Source organism: Mixophyes fleayi, chromosome 1 (assembly GCF_038048845.1).
Source record: "Mixophyes fleayi isolate aMixFle1 chromosome 1, aMixFle1.hap1, whole genome shotgun sequence".
Taxonomy (NCBI): domain Eukaryota; kingdom Metazoa; phylum Chordata; class Amphibia; order Anura; family Limnodynastidae; genus Mixophyes; species Mixophyes fleayi.
In genome coordinates this window covers 320,377,751-320,405,105 of record NC_134402.1, presented here as the reverse complement: position 1 = coordinate 320,405,105, position 27,355 = coordinate 320,377,751, and the positions used below count along the sequence as shown (strand labels likewise).

General features: G+C 39.2%; 2 protein-coding genes across 2 annotated transcripts; one reads left to right on the top strand and one right to left on the bottom strand.

Moving 5' to 3' along the window:
* Positions 1–8,724: 8,724 nt before the first annotated feature.
* ZMAT5 (zinc finger matrin-type 5) lies at positions 8,725–21,631 on the bottom strand. The gene is made up of 5 exons (XM_075213253.1): positions 21,436–21,631; positions 18,343–18,405; positions 15,846–15,926; positions 13,114–13,216; positions 8,725–9,343 (listed from the first exon to the last, which is right to left on the bottom strand). The coding sequence occupies exons 1-5, from the start codon at positions 21,560–21,562 to the stop codon at positions 9,214–9,216; spliced, it is 504 nt and encodes a 167-aa protein (XP_075069354.1). The 5' UTR covers positions 21,563–21,631; the 3' UTR covers positions 8,725–9,213.
* A 241-nt stretch (positions 21,632–21,872) lies between these two features.
* Positions 21,873–24,449, top strand: UQCR10 (ubiquinol-cytochrome c reductase, complex III subunit X). The gene is made up of 2 exons (XM_075213266.1): positions 21,873–22,056; positions 24,103–24,449. The coding sequence occupies exons 1-2, from the start codon at positions 21,916–21,918 to the stop codon at positions 24,145–24,147; spliced, it is 186 nt and encodes a 61-aa protein (XP_075069367.1). The 5' UTR covers positions 21,873–21,915; the 3' UTR covers positions 24,148–24,449.
* Positions 24,450–27,355: the final 2,906 nt, after the last annotated feature.

Genomic DNA, 27,355 nt, shown 5'->3' with positions numbered 1-27,355 from the left:
TATTGAATATCATTAAAAATAAAAAATCATCCTAATAACCAAAAAGCTAGCGAAATATTAAAAACAAAACAAAACACAGTGAAAATAAAATTGTAGATCAACTGCAAAAATGCTCTGTGGTCAGGTTCTTAGTAAATATTTAAAAATCCTATGTCTGAATATAACATTTACACTAATGTAGGATTGGTAATATAAAGAGATTTATATCATTGTCTCTAAATAGGAAAAATGAAGGAGAACATATAGTGTTAATACCCCAAAATAAATAAAGTCTTATAGCAGCATGTATCTCGCCGTAGTTATAGATGTATTCCTTATCCACTGTTCCCATAATGGATAGTAAGCTGTCTAAAATCTCACAATAATAATATATCAATTATTGTCCACTATTACTGAATCGGATAGTGGGCTAACTGATATAACGAGATGTGATTGGAATCAGATGTTGATGTTCATCCACAAGACATAACGTCTGAATTTCCTGTGGTAATGAATAGAACAGATTGGGTCTGTTATAATCTAAAGACTCATTAAATAATAATACAATAAAGAGATTTATATCGCTGTCTCTAAATAAAGAAAATGAGAGTAACATGCAACATTCATACCCCAAATTGAGGAGTCTTATAACAATAAAGTATATCTCACGATAGTTGTAAATAAATTTCCTATCCACTGCACTTAATTAGAAGTGTTGTCTATCTACAAACTCACACTAGCAGTAGCCCTATAGCTGTCCACTACTACTGAATCGGAGAGTGGGCTAACTACAATATCTAATCTGAATTGGATGCTATTATTCATCCAAAGAAACTAAAATTCCATCTGATCCTTCTATGATAATAAATAGAGCAGACTGAGTCTAATGTAAATTAAAGACTCATTAATGAGAGCACTGTGCTACTAAAATTTCAGTATCTCCAATCATGATAAAGTAAATGGGATTAACATGATATTATCTTAATATAGGGCAGATAACAGAGCGCTTCCTACATAGTGATTTAGATTTGACACACAGAGCAAATGCCGACGCGCGTTTCGCTAAAACAGCTTTCTAATGGCAAACCATAGTATCGATATTGTGGGCACTAGTCGGACCATCCTCTAAACTGATGTAACAAATCCAACCAATCACACCGTAATATTTCTGACAGTTATGGGCATATTAAACATCCAATAGAGAACGAGTAAATCAACAAAGTCCCGCTCCTCACATATCGGGATAGGGTGGAAAGTATAAAAGACACAAATCGGACCCAAGATACAATGTAGAAACGGAGAGAGAAAAATATTTCCACAAATAAGGTAAGTAAAATGGATATGTGTAAACTTGAATCATCCATCCATAAGTATTGAAAAGAAAATGTAAGTTTATAAAGGATGAATCAACAATGGAATATTAAGTCAGCAATCGACCACAATATCCTTCTCAGGAGGCATTCATATTATAAGGACAGATATCATCATCATCATTTATATAGCGCCAACATATTCTGTAGCGCTTTACAATTGGGGACAAACACAGTAAACTAATAAACAAACTGGGTAAAACAGACAAAGAGGTGAGAAGGCCCTGCTCCCAAGCTTATATATAAGTCTTGCCATACTTAATGAAAATAATAATTGAATAATTACTAATAAATTCATCAAAACTTGTGACCAAAAATGTGCGTGCAATAAATAAACTACATGAGAATAATGTTAGCAAAAAATTATTTTGATAAATAAGTGAAAGGAAATAATAGTGAATTATTAAATAATATAAATAGTGTAATAAGGTCGACTTGTCATGCCTATATACTTCAATCCACATGGACAAGTCAAACAGTAAATGACTCCACATGAATTGCAATTTAGAAATTCTACAATATTCCAGGTTTTACCATATTTGTCCACATATTGTTTTGTTGGGATGGTGAATTGGCAGGCATTGCAGGTGCCACATCTAGAAAATCCCTTGGGTTTATTATCATCTTTTTAAAGTGCTGTAAATGGCTATGAACAAGTATATCTCTTAGGTTTTTAGATTTTCTCCATCTAAAAGCAACTTTTTCATCTAGCCATTTCTTCAGATCTTCATCAGAGAGCAAAAGGCCAATGTTTCTGAAAAATAGTGGATAAATCACACCATTCGCCACAAAGTGCGCCCACCATCCTTAATTTGGCTTTATTTTTAATATAATTAGAAACTAGATAGATGAAAGTGTCTCTACCTCTTTGGTTCGCAAAATCTTTAGCTCTCAGTATAGTTTTTCTACCATAACTCCTCTTCCTTAATCGATCAGTAAGTTCTTCTGATCTTTTTTGGTATATCTTGGTGTCTGAACAGTTGTGCTTATTACATAAAAATTCCCTTTTCAGAACACCTCTAAGAACAGGTGGGAAATGGGCACTTGAGTAATGGAGAATACTATTACTAGAGAGCCATTTAGGTTTTTTATAGATGGTAAGATCCAATAAATTAATGGTGGTGTGATTAATCTCAGATGTTCAGATTGTTCTTATTCAAAATTCCGGTAAAGTCCTGAGAAAGGTCCTTATCTCCCTCCCACAAGATAAATACATCGTTGATGTATCTTAGCCATAATATAATGTGTCTAGTGTATTTCTCATGATCCTCAGTAAACACCAATTCCCTCTCCCACCAAGAAGAAGATTAGCATAAGTAGGGGCACAGCATGTCCCCATAGCTGTGCTCCTCACTTGCAAGTAAAATCTTTCATCAAAGCAAAATAGTTTTTGGTGAGAACAAAACTTAACAATGCTAAGAGGAAGTTGCTGAAATCCGTTTGAGTGTCCATGTTTAAAAAATATTTGACAGCAAATTCTACATCGTATGATGCCAGCCAAGTCTCATCATTGGTTATAATACCTTGGATTTTTGACAAGACACCCAAAGTATCTCTCATATAAGATGGTGTGACTGGATCACTATTAAATAACTTTTGGTAAAAATGTATTTAAAGGAAATAGCGCAGGGCGCATATTTATATAACTGCATAGGCACTTATTTCTGTTTATTGTAAGATAGGAAGTCGTTATCTCTGAGACCAGGATAGAAGAGTTGGTCTTTCCTGTTTTCACCTTACTAAAGGATATGCCTTATTTCTGATGTATATATCTGATACAATAGGCCTTTGTGGATGGAGGTTTTATGTGTATTGGGATGTATTTAGTATGGAAGTGTCATGGTTTAGGATTTGTAAAGTTGCTTGTGGAAACCTGCAATTAGGACATGTGCAAGGAAGTCTGATAGCAGAAAGTGCTAACGAAGTTTTGTGATGAAGTGTCATGCCTGCTCTGGCCAAAGACCTCATCAGGGGGTTGTTACTGTGGCCTTTGCCAGAGTGAATTTCATAGATAAGTGTAAATTTTGTTAGACTTGAAATGCATGTAAATTTCGGTTTAAATAGATTATATCCTGTTTCTAAAAATAGACTATTTCTGAACTGTATAAAAGAGGTGCTCTGTGAGCATATAGTTGTTCTTCTGAATTGTCATCTGACCTGATCATACTGGGATTTTCCACCAGTGTGTGAGCAATAAACATCTTGCTTTAAAGACCTGCTTGGAATCATCTTCAATATTGCTGTTTTCCTGTGATCTACAGATTAGACCCTAAAATCTAATCCGTTCTCCGGCTGTCTTTGCGGTTTGGACCCAAGCTATTCCAGTGCCAACGCTCTGCGCTACCCAGCAGTCCTGCCCTAATGTGATAGGCCAGGGGGGGATCCATTCACAGCAACCCGGATCCATAGTAAAAGGTCCGGAGTTACCAGCAAGGAGACACGCTAGCAGCATCAGTTACGCAGAAGGAACGTGGTTCTGAGTGCCATAGAAGGAGCTCAGTGGTGGCAGCAGGCCCCTCCCACTGCGGCAGGAGGGGCGTATTCGAATTAACGAAAGGGAACGGTGGCAAAGTAAGTCCAGCCGGTTCCCAGCAACAACAGACAGGGTGGCATAGGCGGTCCATCCTGTCACAGATGGTAAACTAACCACGAAGTTACGTAAATGTGCGTTCACATAGACACTTGCATTCTCAGTAAGTCCCCCGATTCTTGAGACTATAGGTCTCCCTAGGAGATTATGGTCACATTTGTGTATGTTTGGCAAGATATATAAAGTGGAGATTCTTGGATTCTCCAAACATAGATATTCATAGACTTGTCTAAAAATAATACCCTCGTTGTATGCTGAATTAATCAGATTCTCGTACATAGATGCAAAATTAGCCGTAAGGTTAACGATGTGTGTTTTGTCTTGTTTTTAATATTTCGCTAGCTTTTTGGTTATTAGGATGATTTTTTATTTTTAATGATATTCAATAAAATGTAAGTTTTATTCAGCCAATATATATCAATCCATATATCCTTGAGTGCCCCATTTAATCACCCTTTTTTTCTCTTTCAGTGCTGTTTTAAATTGATAATCATCATTTATAATGATACAAAATAAAAGTTACAATTTAAGTAATTTCCTGACGCCTCCTAGCTGCATACTTTATGTTTATGCTAGTGAGTTATTGTGCACCTTATTTTTAACAAACTTCTTGTTATTCTCTTCGAACATTATGTTTAAGCTTTTGGTGGCACCCTGATGAAATTAAATATAAACCAATAGACAGTTGTGATACTATACTATGTAACTTTGGGGAATATAACGCCCATTAATTGGTGCGACAGAATCTCTTTGTTTCCTTCCATCTTGGGGAAAAGCCAGAAAACGTGGAAGTAGTCGTGTGGCATGGTAGGCTCTAACACCATCTAATGTAGGTACGCCAGATGCGGCGGTAAATATGATTCGAAACTGTTTTTCTAGCCCAAAGGAGGGTGTTTACTACTCGTGGAGAGAAACGTCTGAATTTATGCGTACCAAACTTGCCGTGGTCAAGCAGGAGCCACTAGTATGACTGGGAGCCCCCCTTGCTTTACCCTTCAAAGGACGTGGGGAATCATAGGAATGGGAGGAAAAAGGTACCCCAACCTGAAGTTCCAGGGCATCGCATTACTTTGATGGCCTCCGCCAAGGGGTCTCTTGCTCTTGACCAGAACTGTAGTACGTTCCTTTTGTGACGTGATGCCATTAAGTCCTGATCCGGGATCCACCACCATAGGACCAGAGACTGGAAGACCTCTGGATGGAACGACCATTCACCCGGCAGTATAGCATGCCGGCTGAGATAGTCTGCTTCCTTGTTTTAGGAGAGTTCTGAATTGGTAGTGAGACAGTCACACTGTGAATCTGAGAGGGGCATGATAAGCCTTCCAGATAGGTACGTGAAGGTAGGCATCTTTGATGTCTATTGATGCCATGAATTTATCTGATTCCAGTCCATTGATGATGGACCTGAGGGATTCCATTCGAAACCTGTCCACCCACAGGTGTAAGTTTAGACGTTTTAGATTTAGTACAGGTCGGAACGAGCCATCTGGCTTTGGAACAAAAAAGAGATTGGAGTACAAAGCCTGTCTTTTTTAGTGTTCCGGAACCTGGCAGATGACTCCGGCGGAAAGAAGAGAGGCAACATATATAAGCAGGTGCTTTTGCCTCCTGTGGCCTGGCAAATTATACTGTCCAGTTCAGGGCCGAATAACTCCTCCTGAATAAGGGAGTGATTCTAAGAACTTCTTTGATTCAGTGTCCGCATCCCAGGACTGGAGCCATAAGGTCCTCCTGGCCGCTACTGCAGTTGCAGAAATAGATGAAGAAATGGAGGCTGCATTCTGTGCGGCCTCATATAAGCATCCGGAATTCTCCTCAAGATGTAGGGCAAGGGGAAGCAATTCAGAATCTTGCAAATCTACTGCCAATTGGTCAGCACATGCTTCCATCGCCCTGGCAACTCATGTCGATGAAAACATAGGTCTAAATGAAGTACCTGCCGCAGTATAGATGGACTTTAAGAATCTATCTTGCGGTCAGTATTATCCTGCAGGATGGCTGTCCCTGGAATAGGGAGTATGGTGTGGCGCGTTAATTGTGCCACTGGTGAATCAACCCTTGGAACCTGTTCCCAATGGTTGAGGTCTTCCTTCTGTAATGGATATAGGGCCAGATACCTTTGCGGAATAAATACATTTACCATCTGGTTGTTTCCAGGATGCTTCTGCTATTTCTTTCAGCTCAACTGATGAAGGAAATCAGATTGCACGTCTCCTAGCCTTTCTAAAAAGACTTTGATCTGATGTTCTAGTCTTTTCTAGAACTAGATCCAGAATACCTAATGCCTGACGAACTGCTACCATTAGGTCGTAAAAACCTTGATATCTGGAATATTCTTCTGGGTCCATGACCTGTGCAGAATCAGAATCTTCTATTAGCTCACCCTCCTCTTCTGAAAATCTTTCCGAATCAGAGAGGGACAGAAGGGAGTTAGTGGAACTGTGTCGCTTATTCTTGGGTAAGGGTTTTGGCGCATCCAAGAAACTGTTTAACCGTTCAAGTCCTGTAACTAGGGAAGCGGACCAGGCCAGATCTCCTGTAAGAGGCTCTTCTGTGGCGAGGGTGGATGGAGCCCTAGCCTGTCCTAAGTCAATGGACTTAGCGGTCCAGTGATCCCGCCTGTTGCGAGGGGGTCAATTACTACTGAGGCAGAAGGAAGAACCGTGGCAACCACTGGAATCTCTGCTGGTTTAGAGAGCAGCTGTAGTAATGTCTCAACCCCCTGCGTCAGAACAGTTGCCAATGCTGGTGTTTCCGCTAGTGGCGGTGCGCTAACCTGGGCCTGCAAGGCTAGGGTACCCCCGCTGCAGTCAGTACAAAGCACCCTTGGGTCCTGTATCGCAATGGGTAACTTATCTTTACACTTGAAACAAGTATAATATTTTGCCTGAGGTACCTTTCCCTTATCAGACATTTTATAAGTGAACAGTGTAACAGTAATAGAATAGTCCATTCTATTACTGTTACACTGTTCCATTATAAAACAGGCATTCACTCAAAAGCAAACAGATATACTAGTCTATGACACAGTCAAAAATTAGTATCCTTGTTAAGAATATGGGTTATGCAATCAGGATTCTATATTGTAATACAAATCCTATTGCAACAATTTTGGTTCAATATATCCGTACGTATGTTAGAGAGAGTATATAAGAAAAAGTGATACTTAGCCTTCCAATCAGGCTAAGATATCTGGAGCAGGAGAGATCTGTCAGCAGCTCGGTGTCTCTGAGGAATGGCTGCTGCTCTTCTTCCCGGGCAGTGTTTTGGCACACAGGAATGGTTCAATGGCTTCAGACTGCGGGGGGGGGGGGGGGGGGGGGGGGCGACAGAGTCTGTCTTCTGAGTACCCTCCATGATGTGTCTGTTCTTGTTGCTGTTATCCTTATCTATTAAATTGACCTTAGTCTCTCTAGGTCTGTGTGTGTGTATAGGTTAGGGGATTTTGATTGTAAGCTCCAACAGGGCAGGGACCGATGTGAATGAGTTCTCTGTACACTCTGCGGAATTAGTTGCGCTATATAAATAAATAGATGATAAACAGATGGGGAGAAAGAGCTGGGAGTAAAGCACTGGTATCATACTCTTAATAATAGATCAAAAACACTTCAAGATGTGTGCTGACTCTAGAAACAAATTATAAAATATTTTAAATCACCGGTATCGAACACCTCAATTCTGGATAAACGTCTCCCAAACACATTTCACAAATGTTGACACTGTGAAGCACCACATATGCTGCATATAAGAATTAGCTGCCCACTTATAATTATACTGGCCACAAATATCATCACAAATTAGTTTCATAATAAGATTCAATCTATCTTTAAGGCTGCTTGCGGTTCAATGCTTTCCTGAATTATGTGAAAATGCTTCACAAAAAGTTCAACATGTTAAATGCTGCAAGAGGGACCATACCAACTTACTGATAGCAGGAAACGGACTCTTTCATTTAAGACTGTAAACTTAGGGTAACTAAAATAATGACATCACTGAATATTTGTATATTTAAAATACTTATGCAAACTCAAACTGTATTTTAAGAAATATGGGACGCATGGGCTACATATTGGTGAAGACAGTGCCTGAGAAAAACAGTGGTCCTTATTAGATATTGTTAAGGCTATTGGAACAGTATAGAGGATTAGATGTTTGGTCAACTTTTTAACTAACTACTTTAAAATCATTGTTGGAACCATTATATTTGTTTTTATGCCCTTTTTCTTTATTTGTGTTTTTGTACAAACTTCCCTCCCATACACCCTACATTTTCCCCAGCACTTTCTTTATTCTGTACAAACATTAAGTGAAAGTAGTTATAAAAACAAAAACACAATTCTAGCCTAATAAATGATAATCTATTCAGTACTACTCAGCTTAAAAGGATATCACAAGTCACCTCAAAGTTCTGACCTGTATAACATTAATCGTCTTTCTCAGCAATAGTATGCTATACATTATTTCCTATATTGCAATCAAACTGGTGATCACCATAGAGGGTAATCAAGAATGAGTGCTTTGTCTATCAAACGCTTCCAAAAACTACACTTCAATATTTGAGGCTACCATAATATATTTTAAGTGATAACAATTACTTCTGATGAATGGATTGGAAAGAGCACAGATCTAGCTGCAAACATGCCATATCTGAATTATTTTCAGGATAAAGTAGGATAACTTAAAATCAATGATTTCTTGTTTTAAAATCATCAAATCGGGAAATAAATATGTCATGTTTCTATGCATTACCAACAAGAGAAGAGGAAAGAAGGTGCCGCACACTTTTACATAGACTACTGTTTATTGCATTTATGGGTAAACATAGGGAAAAGGGAATCCAAAAACATTACCAGTGAAATATGTCAAATAAGCTATTCAAATTGGTTATATTTCAGGAGGAAATATCCTTCAATACATATTAAGGTGCTTTCTATGAATAAAAATATGGTCAATTGTGTGTTTGTTTTTAAGTCCTCACATTTTTCAATGCAATAGTCTGAGCTTTAAAGATGCAGATTGTGCTTCAAGAAGATGGATACCACTGGTGCTTTCTTTCCCCATCTCTCTTTAATCCAATTGTAGAACAAGCTCACAAACTGAATGTATGTAACACCATGGGCCTGGCTTGTTGGAGACAGATCTCATCATAATCTTCATCCTGGATACATGAACTCCCCAGAATATATATTATAAATGCCATCTATCAAGGAAATAAAGTCTGTAATTATCTCGGTCTTTATCCATTTATCGAGATCTTACATTTCCTTACAGTCAGCCCCACTCCAGGTCCTCTTCATCACCCCTATCTGTAGCTGTGGGGGGATGGAGGGATGGGGGAAGCTCACAAAGTGGAGGCCAGCCTGGAGGTAAATGGTAGATGGGACGTTCGGACACAGATGCACTGTAAGGAGAAAGGTTCAAATTGTATTATCTGGATCCAATAACAAAGACATTCATACAACATTCAAGAAAGCATTGGACACTACACAAATCCCAATTTTACAGGTAAACTATACCTTGCACATTGCTATAGGGTTTAAATATTAGAGGATAGCTCCATCACTATTTCTTAAAGTGTACCTCTCATGGAAGTAACTGACCTTAATACAAACAGCCTGTGTCCAACTGCAATATACAGTAAATAATACAAATACCATTACTGGAAAAAAAATCTGCCATCAAATTATGCCACAAAAAATTTAGCAATTATTAAAATTTGCTGTTATAGTAGGTAAAGTTCCTGTGACACTGTGTTCATGTGATCATTCAGGGCCAAAGTCTTGGAAACTGGTAGTGTGATGATGCCACAGAATGTTTTGCAGTAACACAGTGAGCATTCTCCTGCCAGTACATGGGCTATTCCCACATTCACTGAAACTCATTTATAACTGCCAAGACGACGGCTAACTTCATTCATACATGTAAAAAGGGACTATAAAATCAACTATACAGTTGTAACACAGTAGATATAAAAATGCTTAGTTATGCGCTGGCTGTCCAGATATCTTTGTGAAGATGCTTTTTATTGGTAATGGAATAAAGTTGGTGTAACTTCACACTTAAATGGAATAAACTCAGGGGCCCTTGATTCTACAGGTGTATGTAAGTGACAGGTATGCTTTAATATTAATGTGTATCCCTTAATAGACATGAAGAAAACAACATTTCCTGGCCAGGAAGAGAATTCTTCTATTAGTAGCAGGATCAGTAAATATATACATTTAGTAGTTACATTCAATAAACATGTCATTGTACAATAAATTAATTAAACTCAATATGACCTAGAGCTTATGGAGGATTGGCATTCATCTATTACACAGCAGCCTCAATTTCATTGGTTATTGATGATTCACTCCTATGAGCTGTCTGGTTTGAGGGTATGACACCTAAAATATGTAAAGTACTGTGACAGGGTCCCCCCTCATGCCTCAAATAGAGAAAATGGCTGCCGCAGCACGGAACTTTTAACTCTTCTGGTGGGTTAAACAAACATCGCGGTGCAACGAGGATACAAAAGTGTAATTAAATATGTATATCAAAGAAATGTTCTACTTAACTCCTTCGGCATTGTGCATTGAACACTAACTGACATAGCAGTGCCACATATTAAGTCCCTGTTATGGGCACCAGGTGCAGAGTGCTTTAAATGTTTTATATGATTATATTATTTATATGAATAAATAAAAGTAAATATATATGCCTTTACTCACTCTGGTGGTTGAGTAGGGACCGTATTCTGCCTGTCACTCTGCTTCCAGTAGTGGTCCAATGGGGGCTGCATTAGCAGACCCAGAGTCAAGCAGCAGCAGATAGCCACCACACAGACACCCTACCGACAAGTACAGTGGCTGCAGGACGGGCTTGTAATGGCTCCTCCCAGATTCAAATGAATCTAGGAGGCTTAGGGCATGCTGGGAGCCCCAGCCACCACAGAGTCACATTGCAGGGACTGTTGCTCCCGGCTGTGGCTACTCTCCCTCTGGTGCAGTGTTCTTGGAAGTATTTTTCAAGATTAAATCTCCTGCGCTAGACTCAGTGGTGTCAAGGGGAAGAGGGGATAGACTTCCTCCCCTGGCAGCTCATGGACAGCTGTATTACCCATGTAAAGTGTGTATTCCATCTTGCACTGGATGATCACCAGTAGCTTACACTGGTGTGAAACAATCCTTGTAAAAACCCTTTAAGAGTAATAAACCATCATTATGATTTCAAGACTCTGCATGGCGCCTTTTGCGTGCTATATTCCGGTGACCATCAGATAAGAGCAAACACTTTAATTTATCGCCCCCGCAGTTGAACCCAGCAGACACTCTGCTTGCTACCTAGCAGTCCTAATCCATAGTAAGCGGTCAGGAGCAACAGCCATAATCACCAGAGATGCTGCGGCAGCTTAACAAGCCACCTAGATGTAAGTGGTTCCAAGTGTCGGTGATAGAGTCTGGTGGCGACTGTATCTACTCTCCTACTAGTGCACAGTTGGCGTGTCTCTGGTGGCAGGTGACACCAGTAGGAGTGGTTAGTAACGGTGAATTACTGATGAAAGAATAAGCCCATCCTGTAAGAAGTACCCATCAGAAGACCTCCCAACACAGGGATTATACATCATCATTTTACAGCAAAACTAGATTTGTGCCCATTATCTGCTGTGGAGCAATGGAGGGAATTATTTCCAAAAATAGGGATATTATCTTAAATCCCTCCACATTAAACATCCATTGCCAACAGCTAACAAAATCAGCCCTTTATTTTACATAAAGCATATTTAACTCGGATTAGATTCAATAGAGCCCACTAACTACAGTACTGTCAGATTCCAAGATGCAGATTTATGCCATTTAATATGGTCCCAACCATTAAAAGCTTATGAGGAGAGGTAATTATGTTTATATCCTCCCTACATCCAAACTCCTATTTCCCTGGAACCCAAATTGTGTATTTTTGGCCTATACAATAGCCATTATTATTACTACCATTTATTAATAGAGCACCAAAATACAGCACTGCTATACAGTGGGGAATTAGGGATTACATATAAAATAACACCCATGTTTATTCCCTATGGAAACATTCTTTGCTAGAAAGAAGGACTATAATACCGAGACACTGGCACAGACCTCCACAAACATTTACTTATGGAAATCTGATAACTGATACTTTATATAGCGAAATGTTTCTATATGAACATCCTAAATGCCTATATGTGTTTTTCACTATATAGGGCTCCAAATACCTCCCAGGACACTTATAATATTTTGATCACCAGGGGGCTTGTCATATTTGAAGTGGATAGCCAGATATAACACCATATTCCAATAATGGGATTTGGTGAACCACTCAACACCTCGCTTAACCTAACTAATGAAACATTTTGTTGCGTTGTTGTGTAGGGCACACCCCACAACTATACTACAATGTCGCAAGTAACTGTGTGTTATGTATACTACAAAGGGGTTCACCTTATCATTATTATTTTGTTAAAAGGTGTTCCTTATGGTATCCCAAAACAATCCAACTACGACTGCAGCTCTAATATCCACTGGAAGCAGAACTCTGCTCCACACCATTAGTTATCTGTCCTCATACTTAACTAGCACACTACTCAAGGACAATACATTTATGCTGCTGCAGTAAAAAGCATTACAACTGCCTGTGTGCCCCCCTCAAAAAGCATTACACCTGCTTGTGTCTCCCCCACAAAAAAAACAAAAAGATCCAGCTGAGTTTTGCCCCCAGCCCCCTAAAATAATTCTAACCTGTGCAAGAATAAACGAAGAAACAAACCAAAAAAAACCTTGAATCCCATGGTTATGATGTTAGCAGAACGTTTGACAAGAGTGGCTCTGACCATGGTAATAGTAGTTTACACTCTGAATGCTATGTCTCTAAAACATTAAAATGTCAGAATTTAGTGCCTACTGCCATGCCAGCACAAGAGGGACAATCTCCAGCTGGCATTAACGATTTAGAAGCAACTCCTGATTAGGTGTCTATGCTTTGTCACCATATTATACCTTCACTGTAAAAATCTTTTACAAGAATAGAAAAACAACACTAATAATATTAATAAAACACAATAACAATCTTTCATTCCCAATGAAAGTTCACCAAGTTAGAAATGTGAATAAGATGCTTAAGGCTCTTTGCTACAAGAGCTCCCCCTGCTGTACTCACCTTTCACTGCGAGTACTTTCCCTCTTGGCTCTCTCTTCCAGCCATGACTCCACATTACAAGGAGGAACCTGTTTACTTTGCTCCTCTTTCAACCTCCTCTCTCCTATTAAAAATAAAATGTTAAAAACATAAAACTAAAGTATTTTGCTTTACGCAAGGATGTATGTGCCAAAAAAGACAATGATTATCCTTTGTGCAGGAGTTAAAAAGTGGAAAGAGAGAAAAAACATTAGGCTACAGAGGTCTATGCCAAAGAGTTTATCATCTAAATAGATGATGTTAGACATAGAGCAACAAAAGGCAAAGTAAACGATCTTACAGCGTGGAATACAAATTAACAAGCGCATATCTAAAAAGCCTATAAAATGTTTTTTAAAAAAATTAATATATATTGTAACAAAGGGAGGCATTTAGTTGGCAATATGCAGAGAAAGCATGGAAGTAGAGTAAAACATTTGTGCAGTAATGCACCTAGATTGATGACTTATGTGTAACAAACAATAGTTTAAGTTTGAGTAACTTACCTGATAGAGAAATCCTTCCTCTCAGCAAACAGACAGGGTGTGTCTTTTAGTACAAACAAAGCCAGTGATGGGGCGTTTCCTTTTAAAGAGAAGGTGGGTGTGTCACCTGTCCATCAAGCTAAGGCTGGGGGAGGAGTATCAGGTATAAAAGCTTGTTTGTATCATTTGTGCACTGAGACCAACGCTGGGTAAGCTGGCTGGTCCTGAGAGAAAGCTGGTCTATGTATAGCTAGCGTTTAGGGTCTCCATAACTGCTGTGAAAGTATACGGTGTCAAAACATTTACCATCCTGACAATAAAGCTACATAAAAAGGAAGAAGTTGTTCGTGTGTGCTTCTGCAGTAGCGGGCTCTTGCCACAATATATATTCATAGCATCATCATACAGAGGTTAAAATGGTGGAACGCACAGAAAATATGTATACAGACATACCCACACAGCCATGTGAAACATAAAGTACACTGTATTTTTACATATCGGGACAGAAAGAACAACCATTTATATGTCCTAAAGTATTATCAATCTAATCACGTCACAAATAACAATTCATTCATTATTCAACAAAAAACTAAGCTAGCATAGAGAAACCATATGTGAAAAAAATAAGTTAATTAATTGCACATCATCACTTTCTCATCAGAAATTGCTACCACCATTATATAATTGTAGAATCTTGCAGATCAGTCTTCAATGTTCAGGTTTGTGCCAACACAATGCCAAGCAGAATATACCCCAGCAATTGTCTCAGATAAGCAATTATTGCTGCTCACCAGTCTTCAAGGGGTTAAAAAGCCATTTCCAAACAATTTAAAGTCTATCATTTGATGGTAAGACCGATTACTTACAAATGGAAAACTCTGAAGACCATTACTAATCCTCCCTAGAGTGGGCTAAATAGGTTTATACACACACACACACACACACACAGGACTGTTTGCCTAGAATTATGGCTAGCATGGCTGAAAGGGGAGGCCTCAGTCACTGGGTGATTGTTGGAGCTCGTTTGGCTTTATTGACCGAAGCAGCACAACTTGCTTCAATGCGCAATGGCATCTAAGTTGATATCAGCATTGAACTCCAGGAGAAAAAAAAACCAAACATCAACCAAGGGCAACTGTGGGCAGAAAAGCAATCTTCAAGAAGGTAATGGCCGTGGAAAAATTTAAAGTGTAAGTTAAATCAAGCAAGCAACGGACTGCAAATTTCATCCTATGGCACAAGCAGCCAGTTTCATTGGAAGCAATTATTATAATCGTTTATATAGCACCACAAAATTCCGCAGAGCCATATAGTGGGTGAAATACAGCATAGCACATAAGATGTAGAAGACCAACAGGCAAGTTATCATAACAAGCAAAGGCAAAATACAGAAACATGATGGCATAATACTGTACATAAAACATAAAATAACACCCTCTGAATAAAGGTTTTCTCACCCCTTACGCACTTTGCAAATATGATTATTAGTGACACAATACAGACAAACCATGAAGTCTGTATGTTTTGTAGATTGTTTTTGGGTACTATGTACACTTCGGATAATATGTTTAAACTCATCAGGACATTTAGTGAATACAAAAACCTTTCCTTTATTCTTTAGGAGGTTAGATTTACTTTGTATACTAGTGTTTCTAATGGCCTCCTACATTATATTTCCCCGTTGCAACCACTTGAAATACTGAGGGGAACAGCAAAGATGTGACTACCTGTGTCAGACCTGCCAGATAAGAAAAACCTCTTGGGAAGCATTTATAAGACTGCTGCAAAGGAAAAAAGGTGGTTGCCCAAACCACCCAGATTCTGTCATTTTATTGTGCAGGACAAAAAATAAAAGGAAACATCTGATTTGTCCATAGGAACCAACCATCTTTTTCCTAATCCCCAGTATTCACAATAATCCCCCAGTTCTGTTAGGGGGAATTACATATGTCAGGAGGTAGTAGGCACCTTTACTGTTTCCCTGATTTGTCAAATGATTGCCTCTCAATTCCATTTGAATAATCAGAGACAGGAAACCACTCAGGTTTTCGAATGATAATTTATTATTGGTGGACTGAGTCCATAGCGAAGATGCAGACTCACTAGTAAATACTCATCTAAGCTTTCAAACTATTTTATGTGGGTAAGATGGTTTATGACTAGCTATTTGCTAATTAAAATTGCACTGACATTACGGACAAGTATGAGATATGAGACACTGTTCCTCACCTTCCACGCGAGCCTTTAGAACATCCAAGTCCTGAGCAGTCATGTGTGAAAAGCGGCAAGCAGGACCAAAGTCACATTGGCCTGACAAGAAGAAAAGAAAAAAAAAAAAAAAGAGATGAGTATTTGAAATGTGCAATGTCAATTATACGAGCAGAAGTTCTCTGTCTGCAAAATAACAGTACAACGAAAATTACTTCTATTTACTGGTACCCAAAAATTGACGACTGAACATTAACAACTAAACTGAATGTTTATTTCTATGACTTGAAGGTAAAATGCACAGCTTAGTCATACATGGACTTTCTACAGCAGATTTGTTAGAAATTAAAGTGTGAGTGAGCTATCCCAACTGTCCTTTAAAGACTGCTGATAATCCCAGACAGTCCTAAATGGGTCTGAAACTCAAACTGCAAAGTCAGTCAGCTCACTTGTTAAATCGCTGGCCCTTTGTAAAAGTCTAGCTTCTTCTGAGTATTTACATTTCTTTGAGGAAAAGCTAGACCCTCTACAAGCTCTGGCTTTATCCTGCCAGACAGAACAACATTATGTTAATTGGCTTCTGAAAAAAATTAACCATAGTATGTGTGTCCAAGTGGTAAGGAATATAGTATATATTATATATAGTATAATATGCTCCACTGGGGCAGAGACTGATGTGAATGATATGATATATAAATAACTTCCCTCCTACGCAGTGGGTATGCTCACTAAATGATAGAACAGACACTATGCTGGACATAATTTACCAATTTAGGTATATTACTTATCTCAATAAGGCACATCTTCATTTTTCTTTACTGAGGACATAGACTACTTCATCCATATAAAAGGAGCCAGATATTTTGTAATAAAAAAATTCCAAGCCACCACAATTCTGTGCCCCCACAAAAGAAAGACACACCAGCCTCAGCCTGTGCCCTGGATACACCAGCACAGGTTCCACAAAACGATTGCACACGCGTATTTCCCTGAAGCCAAAAATGTCACCCAAAAAAATATTACACACCCAACCCACAGCCCATCACAATCCTCCATCCCCAAAAATGTACAAAACCATTCTGTGCCACCATAAAACAATAATGCTTGCCAACCTGTGTGAACAAAAATCAAACTATTACACAACAGCCTGTGCCGCAGCACCAGAATCTATTTACACATGAGCCTGATCCCCCACATGACCGGAATCAGGTCCAGGTATTTAGTGCTTCCATGCGCAGAGGTCAATGTTGTTAAACACCATTAATACATTAGCCAGAGCTGGATTTTTCCCCTATACCTTACATTAAGTAGCCCGAAAATGATGCTCACTGAGGTTTTTAAGTATGCTATTTCAATCTATTTAAACACTTAACAATTAAAATTGAACAACGAACATTGATCACATACAAAAGGCCCATTCAGACCTGATTCATACACATCTGCTACACTTAACTGATAAACAATAATGCCAATCTGCTATAAGGTACGGATATTTGTAAACTTAGCAGGGCAACCCCCCATTCATTAACTGAATTCAATAGTTCTGACATCTGTATTATTCATGGCTTTATAACAGAATGTACCAACTACAAATGGTAACAGAGGTGAGACAGCATACTCACACAGCTTAAAACTGTCCTTTGGTACTAAAAAGGAAAGTATAAAAAGAGATAATGGTAGATTGCAAACACTTTAGGAGGTGGGCAAGAGTTTGAAGAGGGCTATGCCCGATGCTGGTAATGAGCAATTAACCACTCTAAAGGATGTTAACTGTATCAAAACTGGTGCAAAATAAAACAACTGAAATGTACAGTATATGATAAACTAAATGTGCCCAGTATACTTATTAATCCATCAATTTATTATCACTATACTTTATATAAATATTCCATAGCTCTGTTGACAATTGCCATCTCTAAAATGTTGCTAACATGAGAGGAGCTACTCTATATACATCACTAAACTACAACTGGAAAAGAGGGGTAGGTATTGCAGAAGCTTACTGTCTTATGCACACTGGGTAAAACAATAACGGTTTACACCTGGTACAGGTTGCTGCATCCACTGCAAGGTAAACTCAGCAACAACACCTGTCACTATATAAATAACTGACCTCTATGGGAAACACATCATTGGTACTTAATGCAGTGCAGAACATAACTAGAATGCAGTGCAATCTATTTTTAGTGCGGCCAATGCTTCATCAATTAAGAAATACATGTTTACCAAATCTGTCAATTAAGTCAGGATTTCAGCCTTTGTGTGGTGGATGCAACTAACTACAGCGATTAAAAGCAATTTTATTCCGAGCGTATTTAAAGCTAGTGTCTGATTGTTTAACTTGCAGAAATTCCCTACACAGATAGACACATGTGCTTGACAAGTTTGTAACCTCAAATGTGAAAGCAAGAACCAACATGTTACTCGTTGACATTTACGGTATTTTTTTCCTCTTGCAGTAGAACATTGCAATATTATTGCTTTCTGATTATATAAGTTTAATAAGGCAAATACCAACCCGTCTGAAGGAAGCGTCTGCATAGTTTCTTACATTCTTCTTCGGCAAGGATCTCAGCTGCATCTAATAGAGTGAGTACAGAGGTAAAATTGGTAGTATAAAGTGGCTACATCAATTGCAATACTTTAATATCCTGGAATTAATCAGAAAGTTAATCAGAGTAGAAAGAGTAAGCCGATAAACTTTTTAGGTCATTCAATAAATACAGCAGTAACACTTGTTACAAATACCATATCTACGAGTATATTTTAGTGTTTACTATTTTGTTAATTATTATGAAGCTCTGTTAGTGTACAGTGAAGTTGATCATCCATAAACTAGAGATGATCAATGGAATCCATGCAATTCATTCACACCAACACTTCCCCTTCATACATCTCTGACCTAGTCATGAGATTCTCTCCAACTCTCACCTTCAACTTCTCCTGCGCTACTCCTCGCACGCCTGACCAGACTCTCCCCAAACTTCAATTTTACAAGAGCTTTCCCAAAACTTATCTCTTTACTAGAACCTATTCTACCCCACCTGATACTACTTCCTCTGGGTGTTACGTTTTTTTTAAAAAAAATGCTGTTTTAAAAAATGTACAGCAAACTGCAGAGAATCGGTGGTTTTCCATAACAGCTTGATAAATATACCCAAGTCTCACTAGCTTCTATTGTCTCAGCACTGCCCACTCTTCTATATTGTAAACTCTCATGAGCAGGACCTTTCTACTCTGTCTTACATCTGAACCTCCTTCGTCAACCTCGTACGCACTTGTTCTGTTTTTGTGTGCGACTTGGTTTTTAGAATTTGTTACTCCAACTGTATGACGCTGAAGCTTTGTGGCATCTTATAAATAAACAATGGTGAAATAATAACTAGAACACATACAAGATGCTGTCTCTGACGTTGGGCATTTCCCTGCTTATACAACAAGAGCAAAGAAAATACTGCTGCAGTATACGTGTGTGTCCTCTTTATTTATTGACCAGCCAATAAAGAATAACAAGAAACACAGACATAAATATGGTTGCGTATGTGGAACAACTTCTGAAAACTTTTTGGGGTAAACAGAGCTGTTCTGACATGTAAATGTAAAACAGTACTATAATCATTAAGTTTAGAATCGAAAAGGATTCCAACATAAATGACAGAAGACACAGATAATTTAAACAGGTCTGCAGCTACACTTATTTCTCTGTAGTATAACAACAGTGTAGAACTCAGTGTTGTGATTTCTATAAATTTTGTTGACTATTGTCAATTATGTGAGATGTGTATATATATATATTTATTAGTATGCAGTTGGCGGTTGACACCACTAGCCTTAATGGTACTTAACAGGTGAGCAGCTGGAATATGGAGTTAACCATACTCCAATCAAAATATTAAAATGGGGGATTATTCAGCGCTCAAATCATAGGACTTTACTTAAACTGTAAAGCTGTACTCATATACAAGTATAACAAATATCAGTATTGATTAAACGCTTATGGTAACTTAAGCAATTAAAATAATTTAGTAATCATGAAAATACTGAACAAGTGCTGATGGATGATGATGGCGTAATTCATATAGCCCGATAGCATGTTTTCATTGTTCCGTCCAAAGGGTCCCCCCTATCCTTTACATGTACAGTGATGTATAATACCTAACTACCTTAACTTTATTCTCTACTTCAAAGTTGCACTTACATTCATAAAAAAAAACAAAAAAACTTTTGTGGCATCTCTTAATATCAGTCCACGTAGGACTGTCCTTCGATAACGAGCAGCTCCCGCAGCCGCCGATCATTCAATGTCCTTAGATATGGATCACTGCCATGCATTTGTCTTACAATTTCAACAATAATCCCAGAATGACAGTTGTGCGAGTCTCTATGGATATTCAGTCTCCTGCTCATTGTTTGATATATCTTTCCCAATGCGTTTCGTCCATTAGCTGGACTTTTTCAAGGGAGACTCGCACAACTGTCATTCTAAGATTATTGATACAATTGTAAGACACAAGTGCATGGCAGCAATCTGTTTCTAGGGACATTGAATGACCAACAGAAGCTATGGGAGCCATTCATTATCAAAGGACAGTCCTACACACACTGATGTTATGAGATGCTACAAAAGCTTTTTCATGAATGTAAGTGCAACTTTAAAGTATAGAATAAAGTCCTTGTTTTACAGACTTCAAGATGTTCCTTTTTTCCTCCTCCTTCACTGTTTTCCACTACGTAACCTAAAGGCAGTAGTCGGGAAGAATCGGACACATAAAGTTGATTAATGGTAATTGGATATTAAGCATCACTGTGCACACAAAGGATAGGGGGGAAGCTGTGAAGGAGACATTGAAAGCACACTATTGGAGTATATGAACTACACAGTCATCATCCAGCAGCACTTGTTCATGATTTTCATGACTACTTCATTATATTAGTTGCTTTAATTAACACAAGCATTTAAATTAATCCCGATATTGGTTATAATTTACATTTTGAGCAAAGCCCTATAGTTTGATGGCCTATTTCAATTATTTGAGAAGTGACTTATCCCACCAGTTTATTGCAGTCTCACTGAAGATTTGCACTTAGTCAAATCTTCCAACATTTTACAAGGCCAAAGAAGGACACTTGACTTGCGTATGTCCATTATATTATCACTTATAGTAAATCAACAGATTTTGGATACAAATGATAGTAAACCACAGCTTATATACATAGTAAGAAACATCACACATCAGTAAAAAAAAAACGTGATGTGACCCACAGCAACTAGTGCGATTTTTGCGTTCATATCCTAAGTTGTACTCAGAGACCCCGAAATGAAGAGTCCAAATAACAAATATTGCACATCTGCAGGGCTGTGCCTCCTGGCTAATGTAACTTCTATACCCATAGATGAACTACTATAAAACAACTGTAAATGCGTTATGTGCAGTTTAAAATGCAAATATTATCATTTTAATCATGAATTAGCTCCAGCAACAAGGTAAACACCACTACGTTAGGCGTAGCCGGAGACGACTGCCGTCATTACGGACACATCAAATAGACAGGGAAACCCCAAAACCAGTTAGGTCCCCACTTCGCGTTCAGACCCACAGGCGGCTCTCACCTCTGAACAGGTCATACCAGGCCTTCTTGCTCCTCTGGTGCTGCACCCCATTCAGATGCTTCTTGCGGTTGTGCAGGTTGTCCTGGAAGGAGCGGTCACAGTAGTCGCAGAGATACCGCCGACCCATAGCGAGCGCCCTGCTCCAGGCAGCACCTCCTCTACACTACCAGCAGCACAGCGCCCCTACTGGTCGCTTCCAGGAAGTACGGAGTTTCCACGCATGCGCACTTTGCGGTGAGCCTCAAAGTGGCTATAAATCAGTTTACTTTGTTACATCTATTATGTAGATACACGGTTTTGCGTTTTCGTTTGTTTGTAGTTGCTCGGTTCTCTTTTACTTTACGGCATCAAATGCAGTTTAGCCCACATTCAGCACTGAAACAGTTAAAACAAAATCCAGCCGATAAGTCATGTGACGGGACGTGATCCTTAAACCACTTGACCAAGCACGTCACTTCCTGCCAGTGGCTGACAGTCATCATGTCTGTCCTGACCACCGTGTACCGCTCGGTGTTCCGGCGCACCTCCGCCTTCACCCTCACCATAGTGGTCGGCGTGGTGCTGTTCGAGCGGGCGTTTGACCAAGGAGCGGACGCGTTGTTTGAGCACCTGAACCGAGGGGTGAGGGCACGGGGGTGACTTGAGAAGGGTGGCTCAAGGGCACGGGGTGGTGGTGGGGTCAGTGATGAGGGTGATACCGGGCACACGGTCCTATGTGGAGGGACAGGACTATGTCCGGGCAGGACCAGTTAGGTAGAGGTCAAGGAGGACAGTCCCAGCATTTTCTTATTACCAGAGTTTTCACCCATGAGCAGTACAACGTCGTCTGTACTGGGTGCAATTCTCAGTTCTGCTCTTATCCTGAACGATGGAGTGGGTGAAATTATTGCACTCCGTCTACTTCTAACTACATGGTTTTATTCATAAGAAACCATTAATCACTTAATTTAAAAAAAAACCTCGCCTCGCCTTTGAAGCATGTGTACTCTTATAGCATACAACAAACGTTCAAAAATAATTGTTTTGTATATAACCCAATCTGATGAGAGGTAAAAACCCAGTAAACCTCTGTGGGGTGATATTTGAACTACATGCTGTTAATTACAGTATGGGTTCAGTGGTGATGAAAAATAGCACTTTGGAATATTAGGTATTTGCAGTGTTGGTTTATGGTCATTTGTTGTGCAAGTGTGCAATGCTATCATTTTGGGTGCATAGGGAGGTGGTTTAAGGTTATTGGTCAATGACAAGTCTGATCGGTTAAATTTTAAAGGGAGGCCAAGTGGGAATCATAGATATGCAGGTATCGTCTTACAAATGTATATTTTAAACTGATTTTGGCAGCTCCCTTTATCTCAACACAAGCAGTTGCGCACAAAAGATCTTTTTGCATGTTAATTCATAAATAAGCTATAGCTGAAATTGCACTTTAATTGTTTTTATTTAAAGTGTTTAAAGAATCAAAAACATGTGTTTTTTTACACTTTTAGTGCAATGTAATACATTACATAGCAGGAATAGCAATGTCTAAATGTCTATTACCAACTAGTTAACTTTCATTGTTGCAAAGTAACACTGTACTGTGGATAGGGCAGCACAGTGGTTAGCAGTGTTGTCTCACAGCACTGGGATCACAAGTTCAATTTTGACCATGGCCCTATCTGTGAGGAATTTGTATGTTCTCTTTTTGCATGGGTTCCAACTGCTCAGTTTGAACGGGAAGATTGATCTGTTTTCTCTCCAACCATTTCACCCCATGTGGGTAGCTTTATAAGTTACTTTTGAAATTGCTAGGTCTGAGTGTTTTATAGTCTCCCTTGCTTTGTAAAAGAACCTACATGTTTACATTGCATTGGTTAGCTATGATAACTGTGACATGAGGAAGCTGACTGGGAAAAAGCATAATGCAGCTTGAATCGGACCTAAAAAGAGAGATTATGAAATTGGTGACTGTAACATAATATAACAGTAGTCGGATGCTGACTTTCATCTCTTAAAGCTAGGATTCAACCGTTTTGTAATAATTTATAATGTCAGTGTAGCGTGTGCAAGTGAAAAAGAGGGGTGGTATGGACGTTGTTTGGTGTGATTTGTGTAAAGTGATAAAGCCTGAGTATGATGTAACCAGCCATTATACCAACACTAAAGTTTCCATGTTGGGTATGTGGGTGGCAATTTCTTCCATTCTATATTTGTGGAAAGGCTAATAGGCTCAGGTCTTGGGCAACAGATGTGGCACTGTGCTCACATTGTATTTTGTTTTTATTGCTTAGTTTACTGATAATTTACCTGATTATCATGGCATCAATGAGACAAAAATATAAATCTGCCCCTGTTCTATAGGAATCAGAATGACTTACTGGAAATTGTCCAGCCTTATGTTATGAACATAAAACCTAAGTGTACATTTTGACCAGGGTTCCTATGCTCCCTTGTACACAACTGTATTATCTGTACTGTGAAGTCTCTGCTGCAATGAGCTCTTGGTAACAAATATTATAATATATTGGCTAAAGTGTTTATAAAGGTGGCAATTGCGTAAGTGCTAACTTAGTGCTTCCAGCAGATAGAAATGTGTTGTCATGTGGCACAATCATTAGAAACATGGGTTGTTAAATTGGTAAACTATGCTCTTTACTAATTTTTCCATTGTTTTCTTTCTTCTAGAAATTGTGGAAACACATCAAGCACCAGTATGAGGAAAATGAATAAGAAGTTGATTTAATCAGACAGAACAAATCTGCCTAATACTTCCAGGCCAGATCAATCAGATGACCGCAAAATGGCTGATAATGATTTGTTTCTGTAACTCTGGGGGACAGTCCTGTCACATCTGTTTATTGTGATGCACACTTGAGTAATGAAAATAAAATCTTCTATTTCACTTCATTTGCTGCTGTGGATTGTCGAGTGGGTAGAAACATCCTGACCCCTGTAAAACATGCTCAACTCTTCATCAAACTTCGATATCCTGTTATTTAAAGAAATGCAATAAACTTACCGTGTTAACGCTTTCCAATTGTATGATTTCCTTTATGCTTCGGACTGCGAAATGAATACTGTGAATGGTTCACTCTGGAAAAGTTTCATTACTGAGATCTTATCTCTTCTGAAAAAAAATCTCATGTGAGACAAGTGGAGGAAGATAGGTTGAGGGGCGACACATTGCTTGCTGATTCTACCATTGGAGACAGAGATATTAGATTGTACAGGCAGTGGTTATCTTGACGCCCTACCCAAAAATTACATCCAACTTCCCTCATAAATAACAATAACTCGGACGATTTTAAACACATTTGTTCTTTAGTTTAGTGTAATGTTTCGAGAATGGCAATCTTTTTAGACAGCTGTCTAGAGCCCCCATGCAATCAACTAGTGGTTGGCTGCCTGTGGTAAATATTACATAATATTGGTGTCAAAAAGGTACAATTATATGAAAAAAATATATATTCAATGTTTGTAGTAACTGCACTCAGATGAACAAAGTGTAATAACATTGGGAGTGTTTTGATAAGTAGTTTCTAAATAATAAAGGCATTGTCTTTATGATCCATTTAGGATTATCTGGGCAGCAGGATTAGCTAAAATGAGTATGTAAATGGTTATGTGGTATTAAGGATGCACACTGAATCATTATTCACTGAATGAGACAAAAGGGCCCTTGAAGAAAAAGTTGCCCAATTCACACTGCCAAGCTGTGTACTGTTCAGAAACATTTGAATTCTTAGTTTTCCTTATGTAACACCCCCCTAGTGGTGTTTTAGTTAAACCTTTACCTCAGTGAATAGAGGAGGGGTCACCTAGAGGGTAAGATAGAAGTTTCTGAAAAGTTACATAAACTGGTTACCATGGTGATAACCCAGCCCAGCCTGTGAGACTAAGTGAGAGGAAGGAGGGGCTGTCGATTAAGGGGGGATAGGAACTGAGAAGGGAGACACAAGAGGAGAGTTGTAGCTGGGGACCTGGGGTGGAAGCTCCCAGGCTCCCCCAGCATTGCCTGGAAGTCTGAGCATGGTGACTGAGCCAGGGCAAGGAATGTGTGCCCTGGATGAGGGGGAGAACTCCATGCCACTATAGAGAACCCAAGAGAGAGGGGGACACTTTGCATGGAAGAGGCCCTGGAGTGAGGGCTGCTACAAGAGGCCTGGTAGCTGTAGTGTCAGATCCTGAGGCTGAGAGTACACAGAGTGACGTGTCAGAGCACAGGAGACATCATCCCCGCAGAGGAGGGGTGAGCTGCAGTTGAGAGGTACACAGAGTGTGTCAGAGCTGCATGGAGGAGAGGCTGCCTGCCTATTAGCATCCATGCATGTGCCCCTGCAGAAAGGGTATCTGCAGTGAGTATGGAGTGTAAGAGAGACCAATGATTTATGTTACATAACATCTGGATAACATTAAGAACTGTGCAGGAGGAGTAATGAGATATATTTGCAACCATATTCGTATTGCTCATTAAGAACTGTGCTGGAGAGAGTAAGGAGCTGTACATATATTTCTTTATTGCTGCAACCATTATGATTATCGTGCTGGAGGAAGAGTGTAAATAAAGAGTTGAGTTTGTTATAGAGATGGTCTGGCGCCCAAATTATTGTGACTTCTATTACACTGCACCAAAGTGACATTACCTGTGTCCCACTAACTACAAAGAAACACCTGCATGTGCAGGGACCCCCTGATCATTTACACCCATGCCCATCAGCTAGCCAGGGCTTGAGAAGGAGGTGCACTGTGTACCCTTTGCACCCCACACTACACACAGTGACAGGGGGTTACACTTAAAACTGTGCTACCAACTAACATTGCTTTCTAACCTGGTTATTGCACAGCTGGGATCCTGGAGGTTGGTCCACAGTCTTTTTTTTTTTTTTTTTTTTTTTTTTTTTCTGGGGGCCTATTGGTGGTTGTGTATTAAATCTATGAATCTATTTTGTTTGGACCTCCCTCTTGTACACCCCCACGGCTGTCTTTAAAGTGGCAATTAGGAGCCACAATCTCTTGATTGCGGTTTCTGATAGGTCCTTCCACCCCACAGTGTTACATAGCCCTGGTTTTCAGTTGATTTATGCAGACTGTTTTCCCAGGGCTTCTGTTAAGAGAATCCCAGTTTGTGACATTGACATAGCAGGTTGTAGTGCAGCTTAAATATTGCTTACACGCCTGCAGATATAACTAGTGCTAATGTCTGAATGCTGATTTAAAGGAACTGCAACATTTATTTTCTTAATATTGCCTCCATGCAGGCTATGTATGCTTTTGAACAGGTCATAAGCATCCTTTCTGCTTAAACTATGCTAATCTTGTGAGAACTTTTTGTGGTCTGCACCCACTGTGTGGAACTCCCCTCCATTGTGCAACAAGACTTTCATCTAGCCCTCAAACTTTCCTTGAAGATGCACCTCTTCAGGCAAGCATATTAAATAACTGAACCACACTCTTAATCTCCCTTGGCTACCTGATTACCATGCTTCTACCCAGGTCATGCAAATTTATATGTATTCACTCCTCAAACATCCCTCTGACTCCCAAACCAGCACTGCTGTGTGACTGGATTATATAGTCCCACTAAGTACTTTTTCCTATTGCAATCTGGCTGGACCAATATGTGACACTTCTATATCAAACGCCTATTTGCCTAGATTGTAAGCTTGTGGAACAGGGCGGTCTTATCATTTTGTCTGTTAATACCCAGTCTTGTCTTTATTCCGAAGTGTACTCTTTGTCTATACTGTGGCGACACTACATAGGAGGTGCTTACCAAGGGAGTTAACCCCTTTTTATATCAGGAAAAATTACTTCATTTAACAATATCTGTATACAGTTTTGTAGTGCATTCAGTTCCACTTACTAGGTGTTCCAGATTTCACAAATATTCTTTCTGGGTACAGACTAGACCTTGTACCCTCTGCGAATGATGTTGTGA